This window comes from Mustela nivalis (assembly GCF_964662115.1).
Source record: "Mustela nivalis genome assembly, chromosome: 10".
NCBI classification, from domain to species: domain Eukaryota; kingdom Metazoa; phylum Chordata; class Mammalia; order Carnivora; family Mustelidae; genus Mustela; species Mustela nivalis.
This window is the reverse complement of record NC_139029.1, coordinates 8,657,769-8,681,123: the sequence shown is the minus strand read 5'-3', so window position 1 is coordinate 8,681,123 and position 23,355 is coordinate 8,657,769. Positions and strand designations below refer to the sequence as shown.

The 23,355-nt window shown below is 45.7% G+C and overlaps 1 protein-coding gene across 2 annotated transcripts in view; it reads right to left on the bottom strand.

Moving 5' to 3' along the window:
* The window catches only part of PDPN (podoplanin), a 28,604-nt gene extending 5,760 nt beyond the window's left edge, over window positions 1-22,844 (bottom strand). Inside the window, exons 1-3 of one of the 2 annotated variants that reach the window (XM_082685421.1) lie at window positions 22,460-22,844; window positions 2,557-2,711; window positions 683-824 (exon numbers count right to left, since the gene is read on the bottom strand). In XM_082685421.1, coding sequence (XP_082541547.1) covers window positions 683-824; window positions 2,557-2,711; window positions 22,460-22,526 — 364 coding nt within the window. In that variant the 5' untranslated portion in view covers window positions 22,527-22,844. The remainder of the gene's footprint in view (window positions 1-682; window positions 825-2,556; window positions 2,712-22,459) is intronic. The other variant, XM_082685422.1, reaches the window with a different exon arrangement.
* Between the last annotated feature and the right edge of the window lie 511 nt (window positions 22,845-23,355).

The window sequence follows — 23,355 nt, the reverse complement described above, 5'->3', positions numbered from 1 at the left end:
CACACTATTTATTACAAAATAAGGCAATTTTAAATTTTAATTTAAAAAATTTAAAATAAAAATCCCAAATAGCCACATTTCTCATAAGAAAGGTCTAGAAATAGAAGGCTCTCCTTTCTTTCCATTGCTAAGTTGTAATGGCAATGATTTTTCCTCATTCTCGGTGATGGTCTACACCTCAAAAAATGACAAATACCCAAGGCAGTGGTCTTTGACACAGCTGGAGGTGCCAACTATGAATCAAAGTGCAGCCCCCAAGAATAGATTCTTTTAGTGTGTGTGCAGACATGAACTCAGGGTGAGATGGTAAATATTAGTATAGAATCTATTACAACTTACGTAGGTTGGTCAAGGTTCCTGCTCTTGAGTATCAACACCAAGTTCTTAGTGTAAATTGTATCAACTTACTATCCCCAACATGACGCCAGTAGCTAACTTCTCCCTGTGGGGACATGATCACTAGCTGTCATTGAAAGGGGAGAGCTTTGTTCAGCAACTCAATAAACCAAATTCAATTTAGCAACCCTATACACTGAATCTGAACCTAGCACATAAGGCTTGGTTCAGAGCTCGCTCTTGGCATTCCAATACTACTAATCACTAGCTTTGTTCGTGGATATTTGTATGTACTGATTATACAAAAGAAGATCAACCTATAGAGTTGACCTATGGAGTTTCTTACCTATGGAATGACTAGTCACTACATTCAATACAGTTGTGGTGCTCTGGCTTTCTTCTTTGGCATGAACTGTGCTTTCTTGAGTTGGCCCATCCTCTATGCGTACGTCTGTTACACTCTCTGTATTTGTTGGATTTGTTGGCACCTATTAGAGAAGGAAATGAGGCAAAAAAGAAATAAGATCTAATGTTTTCAAATATATATTCAACCTTATAATAGAAGATTTAAAGCGGCATGAATATATAAAATATATGAGGACATAAATTTAAAGTGGAAACAAGAAAACAAACAAACAGAAGTGAGAGACGGGACAGGAATGAAACCAAATGTACTCCAGAAATAAATACTAAATATTTAGCATGACTAAATTGACTAATCTAATCTAATCTAAAAAGTTGACTTCCTAGGGTTTTAATTCTTCAAAAAATACCAATTCACTGGGCTTTAATTCTTTCTCTCCCTTGAAAGTGAATGACATTTTTTTCCCTGTAAGATTTATTTGGTACATATTATGTTGTATCATCTTTCAGTGCCTTCCCTCCTCCAATTAGTGCAATAACTTGCATTTATGGAGAGCTTACTGTAGCTAGGCCCTTTAAAGACCTTCTCATTTAGTCTATAAACAATCCTGTAATAGTTCCTATTAATCCTATTAATAGTTCTATAGTCTGAATGAGACCTAGAGAGATTAGACAACATGCCCCAAATCACACAGCCAACAAGCAAGAAGACTTGGAAGTGATTCTGTTGACTCCAAAGTTCATGCCGATGTAGCATTCAACAAATATGTCAGTGAGCACAGGCAACAAACCCAAAATTAGATGAATGAGACCACTTAAATTTAAAAACTTTGTGCCTCACAGGACACAATCAACGGAGTCAAAAAGCAACCTATGGAATGGGAGATAATATCTGCCTATCATATACCTGATAAGGTTATGAACAACTCCCACAACTTACAAGGATATGAACAACGCCTACAACTTAACAACAAAGAATCGGATAGCCTGATTCAAAAATGGGCAAAAAGGAGACATCTGGGTGGCTCAGTTGGTTAAGTTGGTCCAACTCTTGGTTTTGGCTCAGGTCATGATCTCAGGGTCATGAGATCAAGCCCTGCATTGGGCTGCATGCTAAGAGTGGAGCCTGCTTGAGATTCTCTCCCTCTCCCTCTGCCCCTCCCCCAAGCTTGTACACGTGCACGCTCACTCGCTTGCTCTCTCTCAAAAAAAATCAAAACCAAAAATGAAACAAACAAAAAACCAAAAATGAGCAAAAGGACTGGCCTAGACCTTTCCCCAAAGATGATATCCAGTCAATAAGCATATGAAAGATGCTCGGCACCCCCTAGTCATCAGAGAAATACACATTAAAACCACAATGAGATTATCACCTCATACCCATTAGGATGGCTACTCTCAAAAGAATAGAAAATAACGTAGTGGCAAGAAGGTAGAGAAACCGAAAGCATTGTGCACTCTGCGATTATAAAATGGTGCAACCACTATGGAAAACAAGATGGAGGTTCCTCAAAATGATTAAAAATAAAATTACCATAGGACACATCCATGCCCGTTCTGGGTATATACTCGACTCAAAGCAAGGTCTGGGAGAGGTATTTGCACACCCATTTTTACAGTAGCACTATTCACAAGAGTCAAGAGTTGGAAGAAACCCGAACATCTAATGACCAATGAACAGATTCACAACATGTGCTTGGGACATACCATGGAATTACCAGCCTTGAAAAGAAAGGACATCGTCACAAATGTTACAACCGTAAGGATATTATGCTAAGTGAAATAAGACAGTCATAAAAATCCTTGCATATGATCACATGCCTACGGAGCAAATTCCATTCTTCTTGGAACACTCACCAGAGCTGTTAAGCCAGACTCATAAGGGTCCTCGCTGGTGCCTGTGGTCATCACGTTATCTTCGACACCTTGGGTCACCATGCTGTTTTCTACAGCTGGTGTCATGTCATCTTCTGGCCGGACTGTTATGTCATCTTCTGGCCGGACTGTGGTGGCTGAAAAAGAAAGACGAGGTCAGGGCTTAAGGTAGAAATAGTGTGGCCAGACCTAACTGGCCAGCTACAATTAGATTATTTTCTTTACCATTTCTTTTAGGATTTTTTTTTGGGGGGGTCACCTTTGCAGCTTACCACAAACCATTCTCCTTGCTGTACCTCCATCGCATAAAATGGCCTGGTGGTCTCCATAGCAAAGCAAAGAGGGATAAAAATGCAAAACAATGAAGCTTCCCCCATCCCCCGCCTCTGCCATGGCAGGGTGACAAAGGGATGTATGCTTCGCCTTTTTGGTAAGGAACCAGATTTCTCCTAATGCCATTTTGCACAAGTTCATATAATAGTGCATTCAGGTTAACAGAACACCATTGAAGGATGCCTAGGTGGCTCAGTTGGTTAAGCATCTGCCTTCCGCTCAGGTCATGATCCCAGGATTCTGGGATCAACTCCCACATGGGACTCCCTGCTCAGAAGTCTGCTTCTCCCTCTGCCCCTCCCCAGCCCCCTGTCCCCACTCGTGCTCTCTCTCTTTCTCTCTCACAAAAATAAATAAATAAAATCTTAAAATAATATATCATTTAGACCTGGAAACATTCTAAATTAGAGTCCCTGGAAAGATTTCTAAAAATTCCGATTTGCTGGCTCCATCTTAAACATACCAAATCGGAATGTCCAAAAGCAGATCCCAATCTCTTAAAAGTCAAGCTTGCTTTCCATTTAATTTTGAGCCTAATGTTTTCTTGAATGATGAGAACCGTTGGCTCTGACCATAGACCTCACAGGTATGGTCAATCTCTGATTTTATAGTTGAGGTTACTATCTATGGGGGAAAGTCAGTAAAGTACATAACGGTGCTGAGATATCCAACAGAAGTCTTAGTACGTGGAGAGCTATGCTAATAAGGGAACTCAGTGTCCCTTGCCTGGGCTTTTCTGCATTAACACTGAATGAATGACCCTGTTGTACCCATGAGAAAGGTTTCCAGAGGATCAGGGGATGGCTGGAGTGGAAGTGGCAGGTTGAATTCCACACGAAGGAGGAGTGAGGGGAGCGGGACAGAGAGCAGCAGTGGCCTTTCCTTTCACCTCTGTCGCAATGATCCAAATGAATCACGACCAAGCAGGGACATCTTCTCAGCTCATCAAATAACCTTTTTCACGAATTCAAAATCTGAGTCATTGGTCATGGGCCCCCTCCCCACCCTCTGGAAATTCCATGACTAAATACCCTTGCAAACTAAGCAAGCATACACGTCCCAGGGGCGAGACTGGGGGAGGTGGGGGCATGCTTGGAGACCTCGTTGTGTAATTGAAAAGTAGATGTTTGTGTCCGGGCAGTGTTCAAGTCAGCAATCCAGTCCTCGCCTTCCGATACCTTATTTCTCCTTGTGCTTAGAAAGCCCAGCCAAAGGCACAGCTAATAAATATTTGATCACAACTTCTCTGCTGATGCATAGAGAGAGAAAGCCTTAAGAGTAAATTCACTGGTTCTGGGAGCCTTCTCTTCGCCTCTGAAGCCCTGATCCAGTGATATCGATCAACAGCTTTGGATGAGCTCCCTAAGCAAATGCATTTCTTTTTTCATCTGGGGGAAAGTGGCTTTCACCAGTTAGGAATAACTGAATACTTCAGTGCATGCAAAGTGTTGCCTCCCCTCCTAGTGGCTCGCTGGGGTGGGGGTGGGTAGCGAGGGGCTCGCATCAGGATTTATGACTGCGATGTTAGGCAAATGTTGAATGTATTTACTGAGCTCAAGGGGGAAATATTCCTTTGCCAGGGAAGTAGTCCTTATTAAACACACACACACACACACACAACCCACATCCCATTTTTCTTTTCTTCCCCTCCTGGTTTGAACCGTTAGTAAATCATCAATTTTAGCAACGTTTTCTGGAGGCTGCTCAGCAAAACCATGTATTACATGGCTTTCTCCAACTTTACAAAACGAAACAAAACTTCCTTGCTTAAAAAAAAAAAAAATCAAGTGCTGAGTAAAGCTGGTTTGAATTATTTCATACAGCATTCAGCTCACCGAAAACGTAATTTGATAAAAATTCCTTCCTTTACTTGGCCCCCTGAGCCAAGGACTAACCTCACCGTGAGTAGACAAAGGGTGTCTTAAGGAAGAATGGCAGTCATGATTAAGATGCATAGCTTTTGTCACACTGCCCTGGCATTCTTTTGCTCCATGGGAAAGTTGATCTCTAACAAGAGATCTTCAATTGTCTGTCTTATTTTTTTGGTTGAAGGCTTTCCCGGGTGAAGAGCTCCTACGAGCTCAGCTGCCCGAGTTTCCAGCCACGGATGGTGAAATTCAAATTGTGCATTGATGCCTCCATCCTCAGATTCTCTGTCCCTCTGAAGACACGTGCATGTGCACAGGGCACACACGCAGCTGTTTACATAAGCACAGTGACGAACCTACAATAACAGTGTCCCTTCCGGCCCCAGTGCCCTCAGGCTCACGTGAACACCTTTTCCTGTCTCACCCAGCCTCACCCAGCCTGCGGGTTAGAACCAATGGAAGTTTCCAAATAAGGTGTCAATCCATCCATCTGCTTTGTAATTTGTGTGTAGGTGTTATTCTTTCGAAAGCTGGGCCAACCTCTTCGTTAACCGTGAAAAGATGGGACAAATCAATTTTACCTTCAGCTTCTCAAGCTTAAGAACATGCAAGAACTGAAGAGATGTTTATCGTCTGAAAGTGCTAATTGGGAACCACTTTCCTCTTTGCATTGAAGCCTGATCTCTCTAAAGAAATTATTCCAGGGGCACCTGGGTGGCTCAGTGGGTTAAGCCGCTGCCTTCGGCTCAGGTCATGATCTCAGGGTCCTGGGATCGAGTCTCGCATCGGGCTCTCTGCTCAGCAGGGAGTCTGCTTCCCTCTCTCTCTCTCTGCCTGCCTCTCTGTCTACTGTGATCTCTCTCTGTCAAATAAATAAATAAAACCTTAAAAAAAAAAGAAATTATTCCAGTTTACCTATTTTTATGGTATCCTTTCCTTTTAAAATATTTTAGAGTTTAGAACTGTTACTAGAATAGTAATAGTCCCAAGGTCTCAAGGAAAAAAAATTTTTTTTAAGATTTTATTTATTTATTTAACAGACGGAGATCACAAGTAGGTAGAGAGGCAGGCAGAGAGAGAGAGAGAGGAGGAAGCAGGCTCCCTGCTGAGCAGAGAGCCTGATGCGGGGCTCGATCCCAGGACCCTGAGATCATGACCTGAGCTGAAGGCAGAGGCTTTAACCCACTGACCCACCCAGGTGGCCCGGTAAAAATGTTTTCAATAAGTGTTTGCAATCTTCTGGTTTTATTTACATTCCTGGTTAATGGTGGTGTTTTGTTCCATTAATTTTTTAGCCATTAGAAAGGTCTTCTTCTGTGACCATTTTTCTCTGATGGCATTCATCTCTTTTACAGTTTCGTATGTTTATACCTTAGGAAATATTCTTTGTAAGAGCTGCAATAAACCCCCCCCCCTTTTTTTTTTTTGGATGAGCTGGCATTTACATCTCTCTTATAAGTCCTGAGCTCCATCGCCAATCAAACATTAAGCTTGTTTTCCCCTTGGACGTGAAACTTACAAACCCCAACTCAAGCCTCTGTGAATACTCACTAGATTGTCCCTATGGTTTTGTTCTCACACTGAATATTTCTCCTTGTCTTGTGTTTCTTTTGAAGTATGATGTAAAATGGGGGTATATGTTGATTTCCCCCCAAAAGACTGAGCGGTTAATTCCCAATAAACCCTCTCTCCTCCACTGCTTCAGAACTAGCTCTCATTGAGACAAACGTCTTCTTTCAAATACCATGCCGTGGCCATGGGAGTAAACCTTCAGCACGAGGACCAGCTCAAATGGCCCGCGCACTACCTTCTGCCCTCACTTCCATACCTCTTCCATACCTTTCCAGAACTGATTTCTAACTCTGTGCTCCCCTCACCATCTGGTCCCCTTTCCTCCTCAACTCCACTAACCGCCGCCGCGTGAATTCAGCACCATGGGTGTAGGTGTGTAGAGAGAGTGAGCAGGAAGAGTAGGTAGGCCACTTGAACAGAAGTGCACTGAGGTCTTCCCAAGTTGTAGGTTCTACTTCACATGGGAGGCCCAGCTTTATAACAACCCCCCTCATGGGGATCGCATAGGGTTTATTTGTTTATTACCCTTTGACTGACTTCATTTCAAAATGGCCACATGGGTGAGTTGCATTGGCATCAATGTCCCCTTTATCAGATTTGGAAAGTGAGGCCGACAAAGATCTCTCCTTGACCAAATTCTAGTTGGGTTTCTTTGTCCATCCTTACAAGAGTCTAGTTTCAGCAAGAACCCTGCTAAGTCAGCTGAGAGAGAGTGCTTCCACCTGACCAAGTTCCCTATTCCACACCTTTGATGTCCAAGTGGAAGGCTCGCCTTTAGCAAGAACCCTTGCTACCCTTGATGTGTTCTCTCTGTACTTTTCCATCTCCCCTCCCCCATACTCTGTTCCTTGGTTATAATTCCCCAGCTATCGTTGCTGTATTTTGAATCATCTCTCTCCCCTATTGCAATAGTCTTAAATAAAATCTTCCAACTGTTTTATCAAGTGTCAGAATAGTTGTCTAACATTGGAAACTTAATGATTTGCCTAGTTCACCTGGTCAGTGAGTGGACACAAAGCCAAGTGTTTTAATGGCTCGTCCGTGTACTCACCAACACACAAAAGACATCTTTGTGTCCCCATGAGCCGGAATACCTGCTGGCCCCTTCCTGGGTTCTGACATCCTTCCGCTTCACCACCTCACCCTTTCATAAATTATAATCCTGGTTGTCAGAAGCAACTGCTTCTTCTTGCATCACGTGTCCTTCTTTATGAAATCCCTGGTTAGAATCTTCCAGTCCAATTATTTAGGAACCAGAATCTCAGGTTCCTTAAGCGAGCCCCTTCTAGGGATTAAGCTTTCCAACATAGTAGATTATAGAAGGCAGGTGTGACCTGCTTTCTAAGAGCATGCTTCCTTCTCTTTCAGCAGCAGCTCTCCTTGGCTCTGCAAATTAAAGCAGCAGCAACGATCAAGACTAGAACCTTCCCAAGGCTCACCTCTATATCCCCAAATAGTCCCTGTTCACCTAAGTGCTGGGCCCCATTCTGGGCACTAGAGACAGAGGTGAGATGTCTCGTGATTTTAGGTACTGTTGTTGGGGGTGGGGGGTGTTTCTCACAATAAGCAAACAAGGAAAATCTCAAGATAGCACTCTTTTACCCCCTTAGATCTGTCCTCAAAGGGCACTTCCTTGCAGTGGCCCCCCCCCATAACTGAAATCAGTACCTCCCCTACACACCCTCAAACACGTGGCAGAATACTCAACCACTCATTTTTTTTTAAAGATTTTATTTATTTATTTGACAGACAGAGATCACAAGCTGACAGAAAGGAGGAAGCAGGCTCCCTGCTGAGCAGAGAGCCCAATGCCGGTCTCGATCCCAGGACCCTGGGATCATGACCTGAGCCGAAGGCAAAGGCTTTAGCCCACTGAGCCACCCAGGTGCCTCCTCAACCACTCATTGTGCTGTATCTTCCCTACTTGGCTTCTCCTTAAAATACTTGGCCCATAGGATATACTAAGTAGCTGATGAATGAGCAATGAACTCCAGATGGGAAGAAATGACCTAACGAACCCGGAAGCCCAGAACGAGCTTGGGGCAGTGTACATTCAAGAAACAGAGAGTGGTGGGGGCACTTGGGTGGCTCAGTGAGTAAAGCCTCTGCCTTCAGATCAGGTCATGATCTCAGAGTCTTGGGATCGAGCCCCGCATCGGGCTCTCTGCTTGGCAGAGAGCTTGCTTCCCCCCCACCCCCACCTGCCTTTCTGCCTACTTGTGATCTCTCTGTCAAATAAATAAATAAAATCTTAAAAAAATAAAAGAAAGAAACAGAGAGTGGGGGGTGGGGCTGGATGGAAGAAACGAGTTGGAGGAGGTGTGGAGGGCCCGCTGGGTGGGGGTTCTCCTTTCAACTGGAGTATGTGAAGGGGAGCTAGGAGATGACGTCACCTCGGAGTGCCATGTGAATGGGCTGTGTGTATCGGGGAGGGCGCTGGGATTAGACAGAAGCAGGGGGGCCACCCAGGCTACCCTGCTGTCCTGGCAGGAGGAGCTGACGCTTGCACCAGGACAGTGAGGTGGCAAGGGGAAAACAAACAAACAAATAAACAGACAAGTATGGACCAGGATATGTCTGAATTCATCACCCACCAACCATCAGAAATAAATACCAGGGGCACCTGGGTGGCTCAGAAGGCCAAGCGCCTGCCTTTGGCTCAAGTCATGATCCCAGGGTCCTCCTTCAACTCCTGCATCAGGCTCCCTGCTCAGCAGGAAGCCTCTTTCTCCCTCTCCTTCTCCCTGCCTCTCCCCCGCTTGAGCTCTCTCTCCCTGTCAAATAAATAAATAAAATCTTAAAAAAAAAAAAAAAAAAGATAAAGGAAAAGAAATACCAAACCTTGGAACTGAAAATTCATTTTCCAACCTGTTACAGCTCTGCGGAGATACAACATTCAGGGTACGAAGGGATGTACTGGGACTATGACACGGAGTCCTTTCCTGGACTCTCCCCTTGTTTTATGAAGAGAGCCACGAAAGTCCCCTCCCTAAGTTGAAGAGCCTCTGCTGTTTCCATGTCCACGTGAGGGAGAAGCTCCCTGCTGTCCTCTTTCTGCTGACTCGAAGCCTCAAAAATCAGACAGCAGGAGAAGCTTCCATAAAATAAGCATTTTATCTTAAAACAGAAAAGTTGATTTTATTTTTATGTCTTACCTTTCGATGTTTAGTTCTAAAATTAACTGTAGCTTTTCAGATAATATACTTTTTTTTTTTCAGATAATATACTTTTAACCATACTTTTTTTTATACCTTTTTAAAGGTATACTTCAACATTTTTAAATTTAAAATCAATTAATTAACATAGAGTGTATGATTAGTTTCAGGGGCAGAGTTTAGTGATTCATCAGTTCCCTGTAACACCCAGAACTCATTTCATCACAGGCCCTCCTTACAGCCCCTCCCCCCCAGCCACCCCCTCCCTCCAACGCCTTCCCCTCCAGCAACCCTCACTCTGTTTACTATATAGTTAAGAGTCTCTTGTGCTTTGCATGCCTCTCTGATTTTGTCTTACGAAAGTTGATTTTAGGGGTGCCTGGGTGGCTCAGTGGGTTAAGCCTCTGCCTTTGGCTTGGGTCATGATCTTGGGGTCCTGGGATCGAGCCCCGCATCGGGCTCTCTGCTCAGTGGGGAGCCTGCTTCCCCCTCTCTCTCTGTCTACTTGTGATCTCTCTCTCTCTCTCTCTCTGCCAAATAAACAAATAAAATATTTTTTAAAAAAAGAAGAAGTTGATTTTAAAAATAAAGAAGTCACAAGCTGAGTTATCCTCGGGATTTTCAAAGAAAACCTGCGGCATCAGCCAACTGATTGAGGCAATCTTTCGTGTTGCCTGAGGTTTTCCAGCGTCTTCAACGCTCCGGCATCTCACCGCCCAGATAAGCTTTGAAGACGGATGACTACATGGCCGTGGAATGGGTTTGGGGACCGTTGAGAAAGAGAATGCTCTTTTTTTTTTTTTTTTTTTCTTACAACATCTTAGGAAGTTCTGGTTTTCCCCTGTAGGAGTAACTGTAGGATAATTAATAAATAATTTTAAATAATTGATCCTAGCATTTCCACCCCCTTGGCCTCCCAGTTACATTTGGGATGAAGCAATGCTTTTGGAGAGAGGTCAAAATATCTGTTTGGAAAACACAAGCAAAAGTGCCTGCTTTTATGCCTTTGCCCCGACACAGGCTTGTGCTTATCACCCTTCCATCATGTCTCAACCCTGCTCTCAGAAGGCTGAAAACAAACACACCTAGAGCAGTTGGAAGGTGCCAGCTCCAACATTTCCTAGCACCCCGCAGACCACCCATGTTGATGCTAAGATCTTCATAGGGTCCTTCATCTCAATTCAAATGGCCCAAATTTAGCTGTTTGATGCTGCTCCCTTAGTTACCAGCAAGTAGGCTTCTGCAACCAGAAGAAAGGTGTTAGGACCTTTGCTTTTATTTACCACATCTTTTGAATCAATCCTCTTGCCTACAGGCTGGCCCGCCGTCCTCTGACCTTGTGAGGAAGTCTTTCCTTGGAATTCTGAAAACCACTTGCTGACCCAGAGCTGTGTGCTGGCCTTCAACTTCTGGCAGACACTGGGCTGCGGCCAGTATGATCACTGATGTGGCCAGTGAGTTCCCCTCGACACCCACCCTTCCTGTGGCTCTTGGTAAATTGCTTACCGGATCAAAAGTGTGGCCATGGAAAATCAAGGCGGCTTCTTGAGGGCTCAGCCCGGCCACTCAGTATCCTACAGTATCCTTAATTTTCCTCCAGGACACACAGTGTTACCCTAAAGCCCACAACCACCCCATATTCCCAGTGCTTGGCACCATGGTAAGTAGTTAGCAGATGTTTGTTGAACGACTGAATGAACACACTGACACTTCTTTTGAATTATCCCTTATGTTGCAATATGCTTGCTGCTTGCTGTCCACTGGGCTGCACTCAAGGGTTATTAAATAGCTTCCCCTGAACTTGGCTGATAATAGGACAATCCCCTCTGTGGATAAGCTCCGTGGTGTTGCTGTTCAAGGTCAGCAGCCTGTCCACTCGCGTGTCCCATCCCGGCAGCCCCTGCAGGCCCAGGCTGATACTGAGCTGCGATCACCCACTGTCAGCACTGGGGAAGTGTGCCTCTTCCATGAAACTCAAGAGAGACATGTCAAGGCTGAGATCAGACAAGTGTTACCTGTTCCTCGGGAGAAAATCAGGAGAAATGCTGCAGATTAAGATTTGGAGCCATGAAGGGGCGCCTGGGTGGCTCAGGGGGTTAAAGCCTCTGCCTTCAGCTCAGGTCATGATCTCAGGGTCTCTGCTCAGCAGGGAGCCTGCTTCCCCCTCCCCTCTCTCTCTGCCTGCTTCTCTGCCTACTTGTGATCTGTCTGTCAAATAAATAAATAAAATCTTAAAAAAAAAAAAAGATTTGGAGCCGTGTTCCCGGACTTCAAAGAGGGAGGATTAGATGCCATGCCCCAAAGACACAGCATTCTGAAGGTCTCTGTCACTGAACATGAGCAGTAAAGAAAGGAGAAGAGCCATGTGGCTGGGGACTCAGCTTTCAGGTCCCTAGCAAGACCTCCCAACAGGCCACCAGCAGGTGGAGGGAGCAGGACACGGAGTCCTCTCGACAGGACACCAGGCTTCCCAGCCACCTGTCAACTGAGGCCTGCTGTGTGCCTTTCACAAATCTTCAAGGTTATTTTCCATGACCACCCAAGAAGGAGGTATTGTATTTTATCTTATTATTTAATTTTTTTCAAGTCCACTATAATTATAACAGTGTTACATTAGTTTTAGGTGCACAATATAGCGGCTCATAATTCTACACATTCGTCAGTGCTCGTCACAATAAGGACACCCTTAGTCCCCTTCACCTACTTCCCCCATCGCCCCACACCCACCACCCCTCTGGCAACCACCAGTTCGTTCTCTATAGTTAGGAATCTATTTTTTGGTTTCTCTCTTTTTTCCTTTGTTTTGTTTCTTCAGCTCCACAGAGGAGTGAAATCATATAGTATTTGTCTTTCTCTGACTTATTTTACTTAGCATTAGACTCTCTAGCTCCAACCATGTCGTTGCAAGTGGCAAGATCTCATTCTTTTTCAGGGCTGAGTAATAGTCTATTGTCTATATCTACCATTCTTCTCTATCCATTCATCTGTGGATGGACATTTGAGTTGCATCTGTATCTTGGCTATTGTAAATAATGTTGCAATAAACACAGGGATGTATGTATCTTTTCAAGTTAGTATTTTCATTTTCTTTGGATAAACACCCAGCAGTGGAATTACTGGATCATGTGGTAGTTCTTATTCTTTTCTTTTCTTTTCTTTCTTCCTTCCTTCCTTCCTTCCTTCCTTCCTTCCTTCCTTCCTTCCTTTTTTTAGAGAGCAAGAGTGGAAGCAGAGAGGAGGGGAAGGGGCAAAGGTAGAGGGAGAGAGAGAGAGTCCCAAGCAGGCTCCATGCCTAGCAGAGAGCCCCACCTGGGGCTCAATCTCAGGACCCTGAGATCATGACCTGAGCTGTCCTCAAGAGTTGGACGCTTAACCAACTGAGCCACCCAGTTGCCCATGTTGTTCTATTTTTAATTTTTTGAGGAACATCCACATTGTTTTCCAGAGTGGCTATACCAGTTTGCATTTCTAAGGAGGTGGATATTGTAAAAATGGTTGTTATTTTGAATTTATTGGAGAACGTCCAAAACATGGTGCCAAGCACTCTTTACAAAAGCCTTACATGCTCAAGTCATTCTCATATTGAAACCAAGGACCACGAGGCTGAGAGTAAACCGTCCACATAGCCAGAAAGTGGTGACGCAGGGATTAGACATCGGGCCTCTTAGACGCCTAACCCTGCTCGAACCACTGTGTCACGCAGGCTGTATTTATGCCTGTCACTTTTCTGCAGCTCCCCTCATAGGCTCTCTATGCCACGTGGCCAGGGCTGGGACGGTACCAAAGCTGCTCTGTGGGCTTCTAGATGCCAAGGACACCTGCAGTTTCATCCTTCCAACTCCACTGCCCATCTAAACCCTACCTACTCATCTACCTGACCCAGGCGAGACATTCTTCCCACAGCGCCTTCCCAGGATGCCAAGAGAAAGCAATCCCCCTAAACTTGAGCGAGGCTTGATAGCACCAACACTGACTTCTTTTGCTCTGCTAGCGTCCATAAGCTTCCTGGGAGCAGCATCCCATTCTGCTATAGGTTTGTGGCCCAGCCTCCGGCATGGCCTCCGAGAGCGGAATGAATGAACGCAGGGACAGTCACACTTCTCAGCATTCACAGATCAGCTTCCCGGCCCCCCCTCCCAACCCTCCCCGCAACCACAATCTTGGGGCTCAGAACTCCTCAAGTGTTAAAACTCAAGGCTGCTGATTACAACCTCTACCAAGATTACTCAACCTGGGGAGAGGTTTTTTTCTGTTGACCAAGAGCAGAATGTTCTCAGGAAAAGAGGAAATAAGTTCAGCTTTGTAAAGTGCAGTCAACACCTCACTAACAACTTTTCTGGAACTTACTGCGTCCAGCGGCCCTTTGGAAAGGCCACCTCACAGAGAGGACGGTTTTGTACATGAAAAAACCAAAGGACTAAAACCTGTTTTAGAAGTCCTGCCCCGGAACAGAGCATCTCAACGGGGTGGCAGAGTGTTTGGGAAATCGCTCGCCATCTGCTCGGAAACCGAGCTTCTGATTCACTCGGCGCTGTCAGCTGAGCAGGCCCTGATGTTGCAAGAGTGAAAAGAGAAGCCCCTTTGGCTCTGACCTCACCATCCACCCATGTAGCTCACAGACAGCCCAGCTGTGCACGGAGGAGGACGAGGCCTTACAGGAATGTGCAGAATGTGGCTGTGTTTCCATTAGCTGCCCTTGGCCTTGATCCTGGGCCTGGCTGGGGAGTCTGAAGTGTGCTTCGGTAGATTTTTAAAAACAATCTTTCTTAGCTGGGGTGAATCTCTTCTGACCCTCCTTGCCATGTTTTTCCCCTTGATCCGATAAATGGGAAGGAGTTCAGGCAGCAAACGGTGTCTCTAGGTGTACCTCTGATGTCCTTTTGATTATCTTTCCAGGTACCCATCAAATACATCAAATTGGATGTCCTACTATTACCTCCAAGTCCCTGCATCTAAAACGGAGTGCCTGAACTTGAACTCCTCCTTCTAACACTGGTTCCAAACCTATCATCCCTCCAACCTGATTTTTATATTTCTACCACCTGCCTCTGTTGTTTCTGCCCAAAGACTGCGATCTTTGTGGTTCCTCCCTCTTCCTCCTGATGAATGTTTACTATGTACCAATCATGTGTCCTTTCAAGTGCGGAGTAAGACATGGGTACTGCCCTCCTCTCTAATGGGCAAGAGATACGCAAATATCTCTTTGAGTATCAGTGATTAATTGAAGCAATCTCGAATCCCTTCTCGACCTTTTGGCTAAGATCAAGTGCGCAGCAATCTTGAAAAAGAACAAAGTAGGAGGACTTCGCACTTCCCAACTTCGAAACTTACTAGAAAACTACAATAGTCAAGACTGTGTAGCATTGGCATAGGGATAGATGTTTAGAAAAACGGAATAGAATCGAGGGTCCAGAAATAAGCCCTTCCGTTTATGGGCAGTTGATTTTTGACAAAGGTGCCAGGATAACTTGCTGGGAAAGAACTACCTTTTCAACTAATGGTTCTGGGACACCCGGACAGCCCCATGCAAAAGAAAAGAGTGGGCCCTCGACTTCATATCACATGTACGAAGGAACTCCAAATGAGTCAAAGAACTAAATGTAAGATCTAAAACTACACAACTTTTGGAAGTAAACTAAGAGTAAACCTTTGTGACCTTAGATGAGGCAATGGGTTCTTAGATATGATACAAACCATACAGGCAATAAAAGAGAAAAAAAAAAAAAAACAGATAAATGGGACTTCAAAAATTTTAAAATTTTTGCTTCGGTGGACACCATCAAGAAATTTAATGGGAAGAATATTTGCAATTCCTGTGTCTGATAAGGGTCTGGTATCCAGAATATATAAAGACTTCAACAATAAACAGACGACTCAATTTTAAAGGGGGAATAGGTTTGAATAGACATTGCTCGAAAGAAAATGTGGGTGCACCTGGCTGGATCAGTTGGTGGAGCATGCGACTCCTGACCTCCGGGTTGTGAGTTCAAGCCCCACACTGGGTGTAGAGAGTACTTAAAAATAAATATTTTTTAAAAAGAAGATATGTAAATGGCCAACAAGTACATGAAAAGAATACTGAGCATTGTCAGTCATTAGAGAAATACTAATCAAAATCACAATGAGATAACCCCTTCACACCCATTAGGAAATGGCTACCATCAAAAAATGAAAAGAAACAAAACAACATGAAAATAACCAGTGCTGGCAAGGATGTGGATAAATTGGAACCCTTCTGCATCATTGGTAGGAATGTAAAATAATGTAGCTACTTTGGAAAACAGCTGGGCAGTTCCTCAAAAAGTTACACATAATTACCATATGATTGGCCAATTATATTCCTAGGGATATACCTGAGAGAGATGAAAACATCAATCCACATAAAGATTTGTACATGAATGCTCCTAGCCACACTATTCATATAGCCCCAGAGCAGAAGCAAGCCAAATGTCCATCAATCGGTCATGAACAGATAAATAACAGATTGAGTATTATTCAGCCATTGGAGTTTAATAAAATTCTGACACACACACTACACCAACAATGAACCTTGAAATCATGCCGGATGAAAGAAACAAGGCACAGAAGGCCATATATTGTCAGATTCCATTCACGTGAAATGTCTAGAATGGGCAAATCCAGACAGACAAAAAGTAGCTCTGTGGCTGCCAGAAATGGGGGAGAGGGGAAAGGGGAGCAACTTCTAATGGTTTGGTATTCAATTTATTTCTCCATTTAAGATTTTATTTTTAAGTCTTCTCTACACCCAACGTGGGGCTTGAACTCACAACCCCAAGATCAAGAGTCGCATGCTCCACTGACTGAGCCCGCCAGGTGCCCCTGCCTATTCAATTTTGAACAGCTAATTTTATGATCTGTGAATTATCTACTAATAAAAAAAATTAATAATGTTATGTTGTAAGAGGTGAATAGTAGGGACTCAAGAAATGAGAGAATAAGAAATCAGGAAATTCCAAGCTCTAAGTCATGCTGGCTAGGATTCCCCCAAATCTGATCTCATCCCCCATTATGTGATCACCACACATAGTTGGTCATCTCCTGACCCCCACACCCCCACCCAAGTGATCCCCTAAACTAGATTCAATCCCGTATGGTTCTTGTCATCATTTTTTCCCCCAACAACTGCCATTCATGGCCCCCCTTACTCCCATGTGCTATTATTGCCTCTTGCCTACAGAAAAAGGTTCAGCTCTCCCCCTTAGCAGGGACTCATCCTTCTTCCCAACTACTCCCACTCCAACACCAGAGAGCCAGCATGAATCTTCTTATACAAACTCCAGATTGTTCTAACTTCTGTGCCTTTGTTCAAGCAATCTCTCCCGCCTGGACTGCCCTTCCCTGCCACCGTGTCCAACCAATTCTACCATTTTTCACAGCCAAGATCAAGCCCCATCTGCTCCCAAGACCTTCTCCAGCCAACAATGGCCTAAAAATCTCATTGCCAAACTCTGGTCAGCAAAAATGGCCCTTGCTGCTCAGGACATGCCATTTTATGTAGTCTCTATGTTCTTTATACACGTACACCACACACACCTGTCTTGCCTCTCTCCGTGAGCTGCGATTCCACTTAATGCTTCTCTACCTCTTAAAGTTCTTACTAACGTGTATATGCCCTGTATATGCTTAAGGGGGCAGGCCCATGTACTTCAGTTCGGTACCCCAATGCCAGCCTCCTTCTTCAGTCTGAAGTACGCATCTAACAAACGTGGTATTGCTGCTGTAAGAGGTATTTGAAGAAATCAATTGGCCAACTTTTCTGGGTGTCCTTGGAAGCCTTGAGGTCAGGCACAGGAGGTCGTCGTGCTGAGTGGTTAGGAGCATGGGCTTTGTGGTTAGCTACCTGGATTCAACAGTCACACCATTCCTGCTTACTACCTGTGTCTGCCTGTAAGTTCCTGAACCTCTCGGAGCCTCTACACTGGTCTATAAAATACAAATAGTTCCTGCCTCGTAGGTCTGTTGCACAGATTAAATGAACCTGGGCTTGGAGAGTGCTAGAAATGTGCTAAGCCAGTGGATGTTAGCCATTATAGTTACTACTGTTAACATCACGCATGCAGAATCTAGTTCCCTTGGCTTTATAGTTTCAGAAATTTAATCTTATTACCGGGTGATCCAGCTCACATGATGCTGTTTCACATTAGCCAAACTTACAAGAGGCCAGGAAACCCAATAGTTTATTTATAACAGGAAATGTGTTTCCAATGTTGTGCGCATTTGCTAAGCAAGGCACTGCCCTTCGAAAGATTGAAATACCTGGTGTATATACAAGGCAAAGGGTGGGGCTCTTAGATGGAATCATTTCCAGACTGTGATGGAACAGAGCTCCCTGATTCATCGTAGAACAGTCACCGTGACTGAGATCAGAACACCCAAGGCCACCCTGTAGGACATCTCGCATACTAGCTGTAAGCCTGGATAACATGTACCTTGCCTGACTCACAAATCAGTCACTCAGTATGTACTTGCTAAATAAATGAATTCCTTGGGCAGGGCAGCTTTACCGTCATCAAATCCTCATCCCTTTTCTCTCCCTTTCTGGATTCTATGCAAACAGACACCTTTCTTCCTCAGGCAGGATACTATTCATTAGATAACAGCTTTTTCCGTCAGTTATAGTCATGTTTTATTCTCCTGGATGGAGCCATTGTAATGAATTGCAGGAAATACTGCATTCTCATCAATAATGTGTTTACTTACCTTGTGGCCTCTTTCCCCCCCCCTTCCCATCTGTAGTCTGTGTAACTGACATCCCCCTGCAGGTTTCAAACACTAACAATGTCAATTATGACCCCATGTCTGCAGTGATACTGCGTCCACAGTGATACTGTGGCGTGGGGGGCCACTGGTAGCCTTATCCGCCTGGATACAGGTGGAGAGCCCATCTTCCTATGCTTGCTGATTTTTGTTTGTTCTTTCTCCCTGCCTGAAATTGAGGGTTGCCCTAAACAATGCCAGTTTGCAGGTCCTCTGATAACTAGTGAATGAGGGGGTTAGGTCTGCAGGTTTCCTTCTGGACTTAAGCGAGATTCCCCTCAAACAGCAAGAGCACCTGGCCAGACAACATGAAGGGAGAGCCTGCTCACCCCTATCTTTGAAGTTCCAGGGAATGCTTGCCTGGGACTGGCCAGCCCGCCGGGAGCCAGTGGTTGGTGGGGCCTGGGGTGCGGCAAGGACAGAAGCAGCCACCTTGTTTTCTCCGCCCGGATGGAGTTGGCAGAACTCCCGTTGTTCCCTAACCCGGCTCCATCTCTTAGCCTGCGGAGAAAATGCCTGATCTCTTTCCTTCCCCAAAAAGTTTGATGAAATCGACAAGGAAAGGATTCAAGATTTCTATCCAGAGTTGCTTTTATCTCTTGCCCACCCCTGCGGGAATCCTAAGATTTATCTCCGTAACTGTAACTGTTGACTTATCTATAGAAATGCTCTCCACTCCATCCCCCCAATCACTGGATTCTCTTCCAACATATCAGCCCCACTGGGAATTTCCTTGAGGGACTTCCTTGGAGAGCCCTGCAGAATCTTCCTGAGATCACTCCAATGAGTCTCAGAAGGGCACGGCTAGGTATCTGAGCCTCCCATCTTTCTACGTCCTCCCTTGAACCACTTCCATACATTGTAGCCTGGTGTGTCTGTTCTTAGAGCCAGAAATATGACAAATATTCAGATAAGCCAACGGAATGTAAAGCACAGGTCCGTTGCTCTGCTGGCGAAGACTTCAGGGAATGCTTTGTAAAGTTAGGCGTGCCTCTCTCCAGAGAGCACACAGCTCAAATCCTGCCCCTGGCTCTGTACCAAGAGCTCAGGAGATGCTGGGTTACCTTTTGGGGAATGAATCAATGAACCCTATTTTAAATGCACTATGACATTTTCATTCTTACAGGAATAACACGGCAGATATTTAACATAAAGGACTTTTTTAATACCTTTAACATTTTTCCTCTTTTTTTTTTCTTTTAACTTTATTCATTTATTTGAGAGAGAGACCGAGATAACAAGAAAGAGTACAAGCGGGGAGCAGAGGGAGAAGCAGGCTCCCTGCTGAGTAGGGAGCCTAACGCGGGGGCTTGTACCCAGGACCCCAGGATCAAGCCCTCGCCGGAGACAGATGCTCAACCCACCGAGCCACTGAGGCACCCCAACTTTTTTTGTTTTCATGTGTAAGGAGCTTAAAGTGACATTAATCTTTAATTTCAAGTGCAACCTTTAGTTTTTCATGCGGCTTTGTCCTATATTGGAAAGAGCTTGGGGTTTGGAGTTAGACTCATTTTTGAATCCTAGTTCTGGCATATTCTGAAGATTATGATATATAATTGAAGGAGATGATTAAATGAGGGAACGGTGACTTTCCTAGCACATGGTGGGGGTGGAAATGGGAGTAAGGTGGTGTCCTCCCTACTCGGCCAGGCCACACTCCATCATGCCAAGGTTTGGGGTCCTTATAATTCTCTGGTCTGGACAGACTCATGGACCATGCACGTCAGAGACCAGAGAAAGAGAGAAGGCTCGGCCAGCATTCTGCCTTACTCACCATGTCTGGACTTCACCTTCTCACGCTTGGATACTTCTTAAAAATGTGCTTTTACTCAGTTAAATGCTATTTTGAATCTCATATACCAATGTAATGGATAGACCTCCCTCCCAAAGACTCGAACGGACCTGGTGTTTATTCAAGGCTTGGTAGGATGCCTTCAGAGCAACAAAAACCCTTAGCAACTCCTGAAGACCTCAGAAGCACCGAAACTGACTGCCAAGAATTTCGGGGAAATCACAGGGAAATTTGTTCGCCGCATGATGAATCCTGGGTGGACTCATCCCGGAAAATCACGTGCGGGCTCGCAGCACGCGGCTGCCTGCAGAATTTTACAAAATAAACCAACTCACGGAGAGGCCCCGATATCGGTGTTTTGGACGGAAGTTCAGAGCGGGGGCGGGGTCCTGACAATTGAGGAAAATGCCAGATGTGTGGACAACAGAGCTCCTTTGAATCCACTCCGTTCCAAAGAGACAGACACATGGGACCAGATTACAAAACCGAACCAGATTATACATGAGATGAGGGAAGCCCAGTGGGGGAGTAGGATCCTGGGAGAAGGATAATAAAATTCATCACCATAATTACCCCCAGCCCCAGGAGCCACAATAGCTCAGCTCAATGAAGTTATTTATCCATATTCTCTGCACTGCAGTCATTATCCTCAGACAAAACCCCTCCTGGGCCTCAGCTGCTTGCTGCCAGCCCAGCAACTCAGCATCCACACACGGCCAGCACCCCCCACAGCCTGGGGAGGTGGGGGTGGGAGATGGGGGGCTGGCTCTGTCTTTAACAGCCAGTTTCTAGCACCGAGACTAGCAGCTGATGGTTTTGTTTGGTTGTTTGGTTGGTTTTTTTCCAGACCAGATTTATAGATGCCTAAGGTCAGTTTCCCCCCTCCTGCAAACCACTCCAGATAGAGGACCTCTGACTTTCAAACACTGGCTTAATGATAATTACAGTCAGCCCTTTCCTAGGAGGAAACAGAGGATGCTGCCTGCCTCTCCTTAGCTGACCTGGGATGTGGCTCAGTCTGGGGGTCTCCCACACCTTGCCCCAGGGAGCACAGAATGGTATCATCTGCATACTGTCTCGACAAAAGGGAAATGTTAAGTGCAGAGCTGTGGGTGTTCCAAGGGAAAGAGAAGTTCCAAAGATAGGACGGCCACGAATAGCCCATGGCCCTATAAAGATAGTTGCTCATGTCCCTCAGAAGCCTACAGCCCGGCAGAGAGTCATACGCCCTGTGTAATTTCCCCAGGGCTGGGTATTACTGTCTACCCCTCAAGAAGGGGGTAGACACAATCACTCCCTCCAAGAAGGATTTGCCTGGTACTTGACCCACCTCTATCCTCAATTTGGAAAATGTAGAAGTTTACCTTTCAGCAGCCTCCAACCCCCAAGATTATTAGTGAGCTTACAGTTCCTTCCACCATATTTAGTGAGCAAATACTATGTGCCCGATACTGTTCTGACCCTGGGGATCAAGGCTAAGACAGAGCTCCGTTCTTGGGAGCTTATATTCTGTTGGGGAAACAGATCAAAATAAAAGCCCAAGAAAAATCAAATCAAATGCTGACAAACAGAAGGAAGCAAGATGGGAAGGGGAGGTAGGAGTCAGGAAGGGGAAAGGGCCAGGGGAGCCCCCACCATCAGGTCTAATACAGGAACGGTCTAAGGTAGACGCGAACACTCATTCATTCAGTCATTGATGTTGGCCAAGTTCAACACAACACACAGCCCGAAACCAACTTACACGGCAAGGTTCACAACCATCCTCCCCTGCTTCCCAATACTCAGGAGCCCCCCTACTCCAGTCCTTCTGTGCACACTATTCTCTCCAGGGAAGATAACGGAGGCCTCTTCCAGACCATCCCATGGATGGGGCCCTGAGGGTTTCCAGTGTTGGTGCGCAGGGTGTAAGACCTGGCGGCCCCCATAGGGAAACGATCGCTGACGGCCCCTCACCTCCATACAGGGGGCCAACTTCTTCTGAGGCCTTTCTGCATTCCTCCAAAACACAGCCCCATAGGAAAGCCCGGTCCAGCCAGGGGAAGGCTCCTGGTCTCTATCCTTCTACCCTATGTCTCACGAGCTGAGCAGGGGGTTGCCGGAGGGGGGCTGCCCCGGAGGGAGGTCCCCTCTGCTCCCCTCCCTTGCTGTCTGTGGATGAGATGCGTGGGCTCCTCCTCCCACCCCCACTCAGCCATTGCTTTGGTCCCAGGCACCAGCCACGCCACTGTCTCTCCTGCAGGTCCCCTGGACTCGGGCACGCACACACTTCCCAGCTCCCCTCAGCTCTCCCAGGCAACCTCAAATACCAGGCCCAGGCATTCCAGCAAGTCTCAGCTCGCTCATCTCCGCCAGCAGTGGTGGCAGGGAGCCATTCTGCTGGGTCTTACCTCCTTCTGCTGGATCCCAGAGCCACGAGCTTCCCAAAACCAAGAGCAGAACTGGCACCTTCCACATCTTCTCGGTTGACTTGCTCTTTGTGGGGCCGAGCCCTTGGTTTCTGTGCTGGGGGTGAGATGAAAAAGCTTTGTAGTCAGAGGCCCAGTGGGGCCAGAGAACAGGGGCCGGGAGGCGGGGAGCAAAAAAAAAAAAAAATAATTAAAAAAATAAAAGCAAAACCCAGCGCAGGAGGGGTCCCCAAGCTTCCTTCTCCCTCTGCGGCTGAGGAGCAAACTTTGCAATTGGAAACTTTGCGAGGAGTCAGCATTTATCTCTCCCTAGGAGGGCGGGGAGCTGCTGGCCCTAAGGTGGTCTCCGTCTGGGGCTCACTAGGACCGCCCTCTGCCTCTGTTTGGCTAGCGCTAAAATGATGACCTCAGGCCAGGTTTAAAGTTACAGGGCCACAGCTGCCGGGCTGCCCCGGGGCTTGGGAAGAGCCCTGAGCCCCAACAGGAGGGAAAGGGGGAGCCTCAGTGAGCAATTTATTTTATTTTTTAAAAATATTTTACTTTATTATTCTTGGGTTTTGTTTTTTGTTTTTGTTTTTTTTTCTAAAGAGTAGTCACAAGGCTTTTTGTTTGTTTGTTAGGAGAAGTAAACTCTTCCTTGTGTGGCCAGTAATTTTACAACCGAGCCTGGGATTGTTCCTGTAAATATTGAATTTGATTTTTTTTTTTTTTTAAGTGGCCGTCCTCATCTGGGTGGGCCAGGGGCGGATCGGGCTGGTAGAGTGGCTCGGGGGTGGGGGTGGGGGGCTGCCCCCGAGAGCTGGTGGGGAGTTTGGCGGACTCCCCAGCTCTGACTGTTTTAGAAAAAGGTTGTTGGAGATGGGCTTCTCCTCACTTTG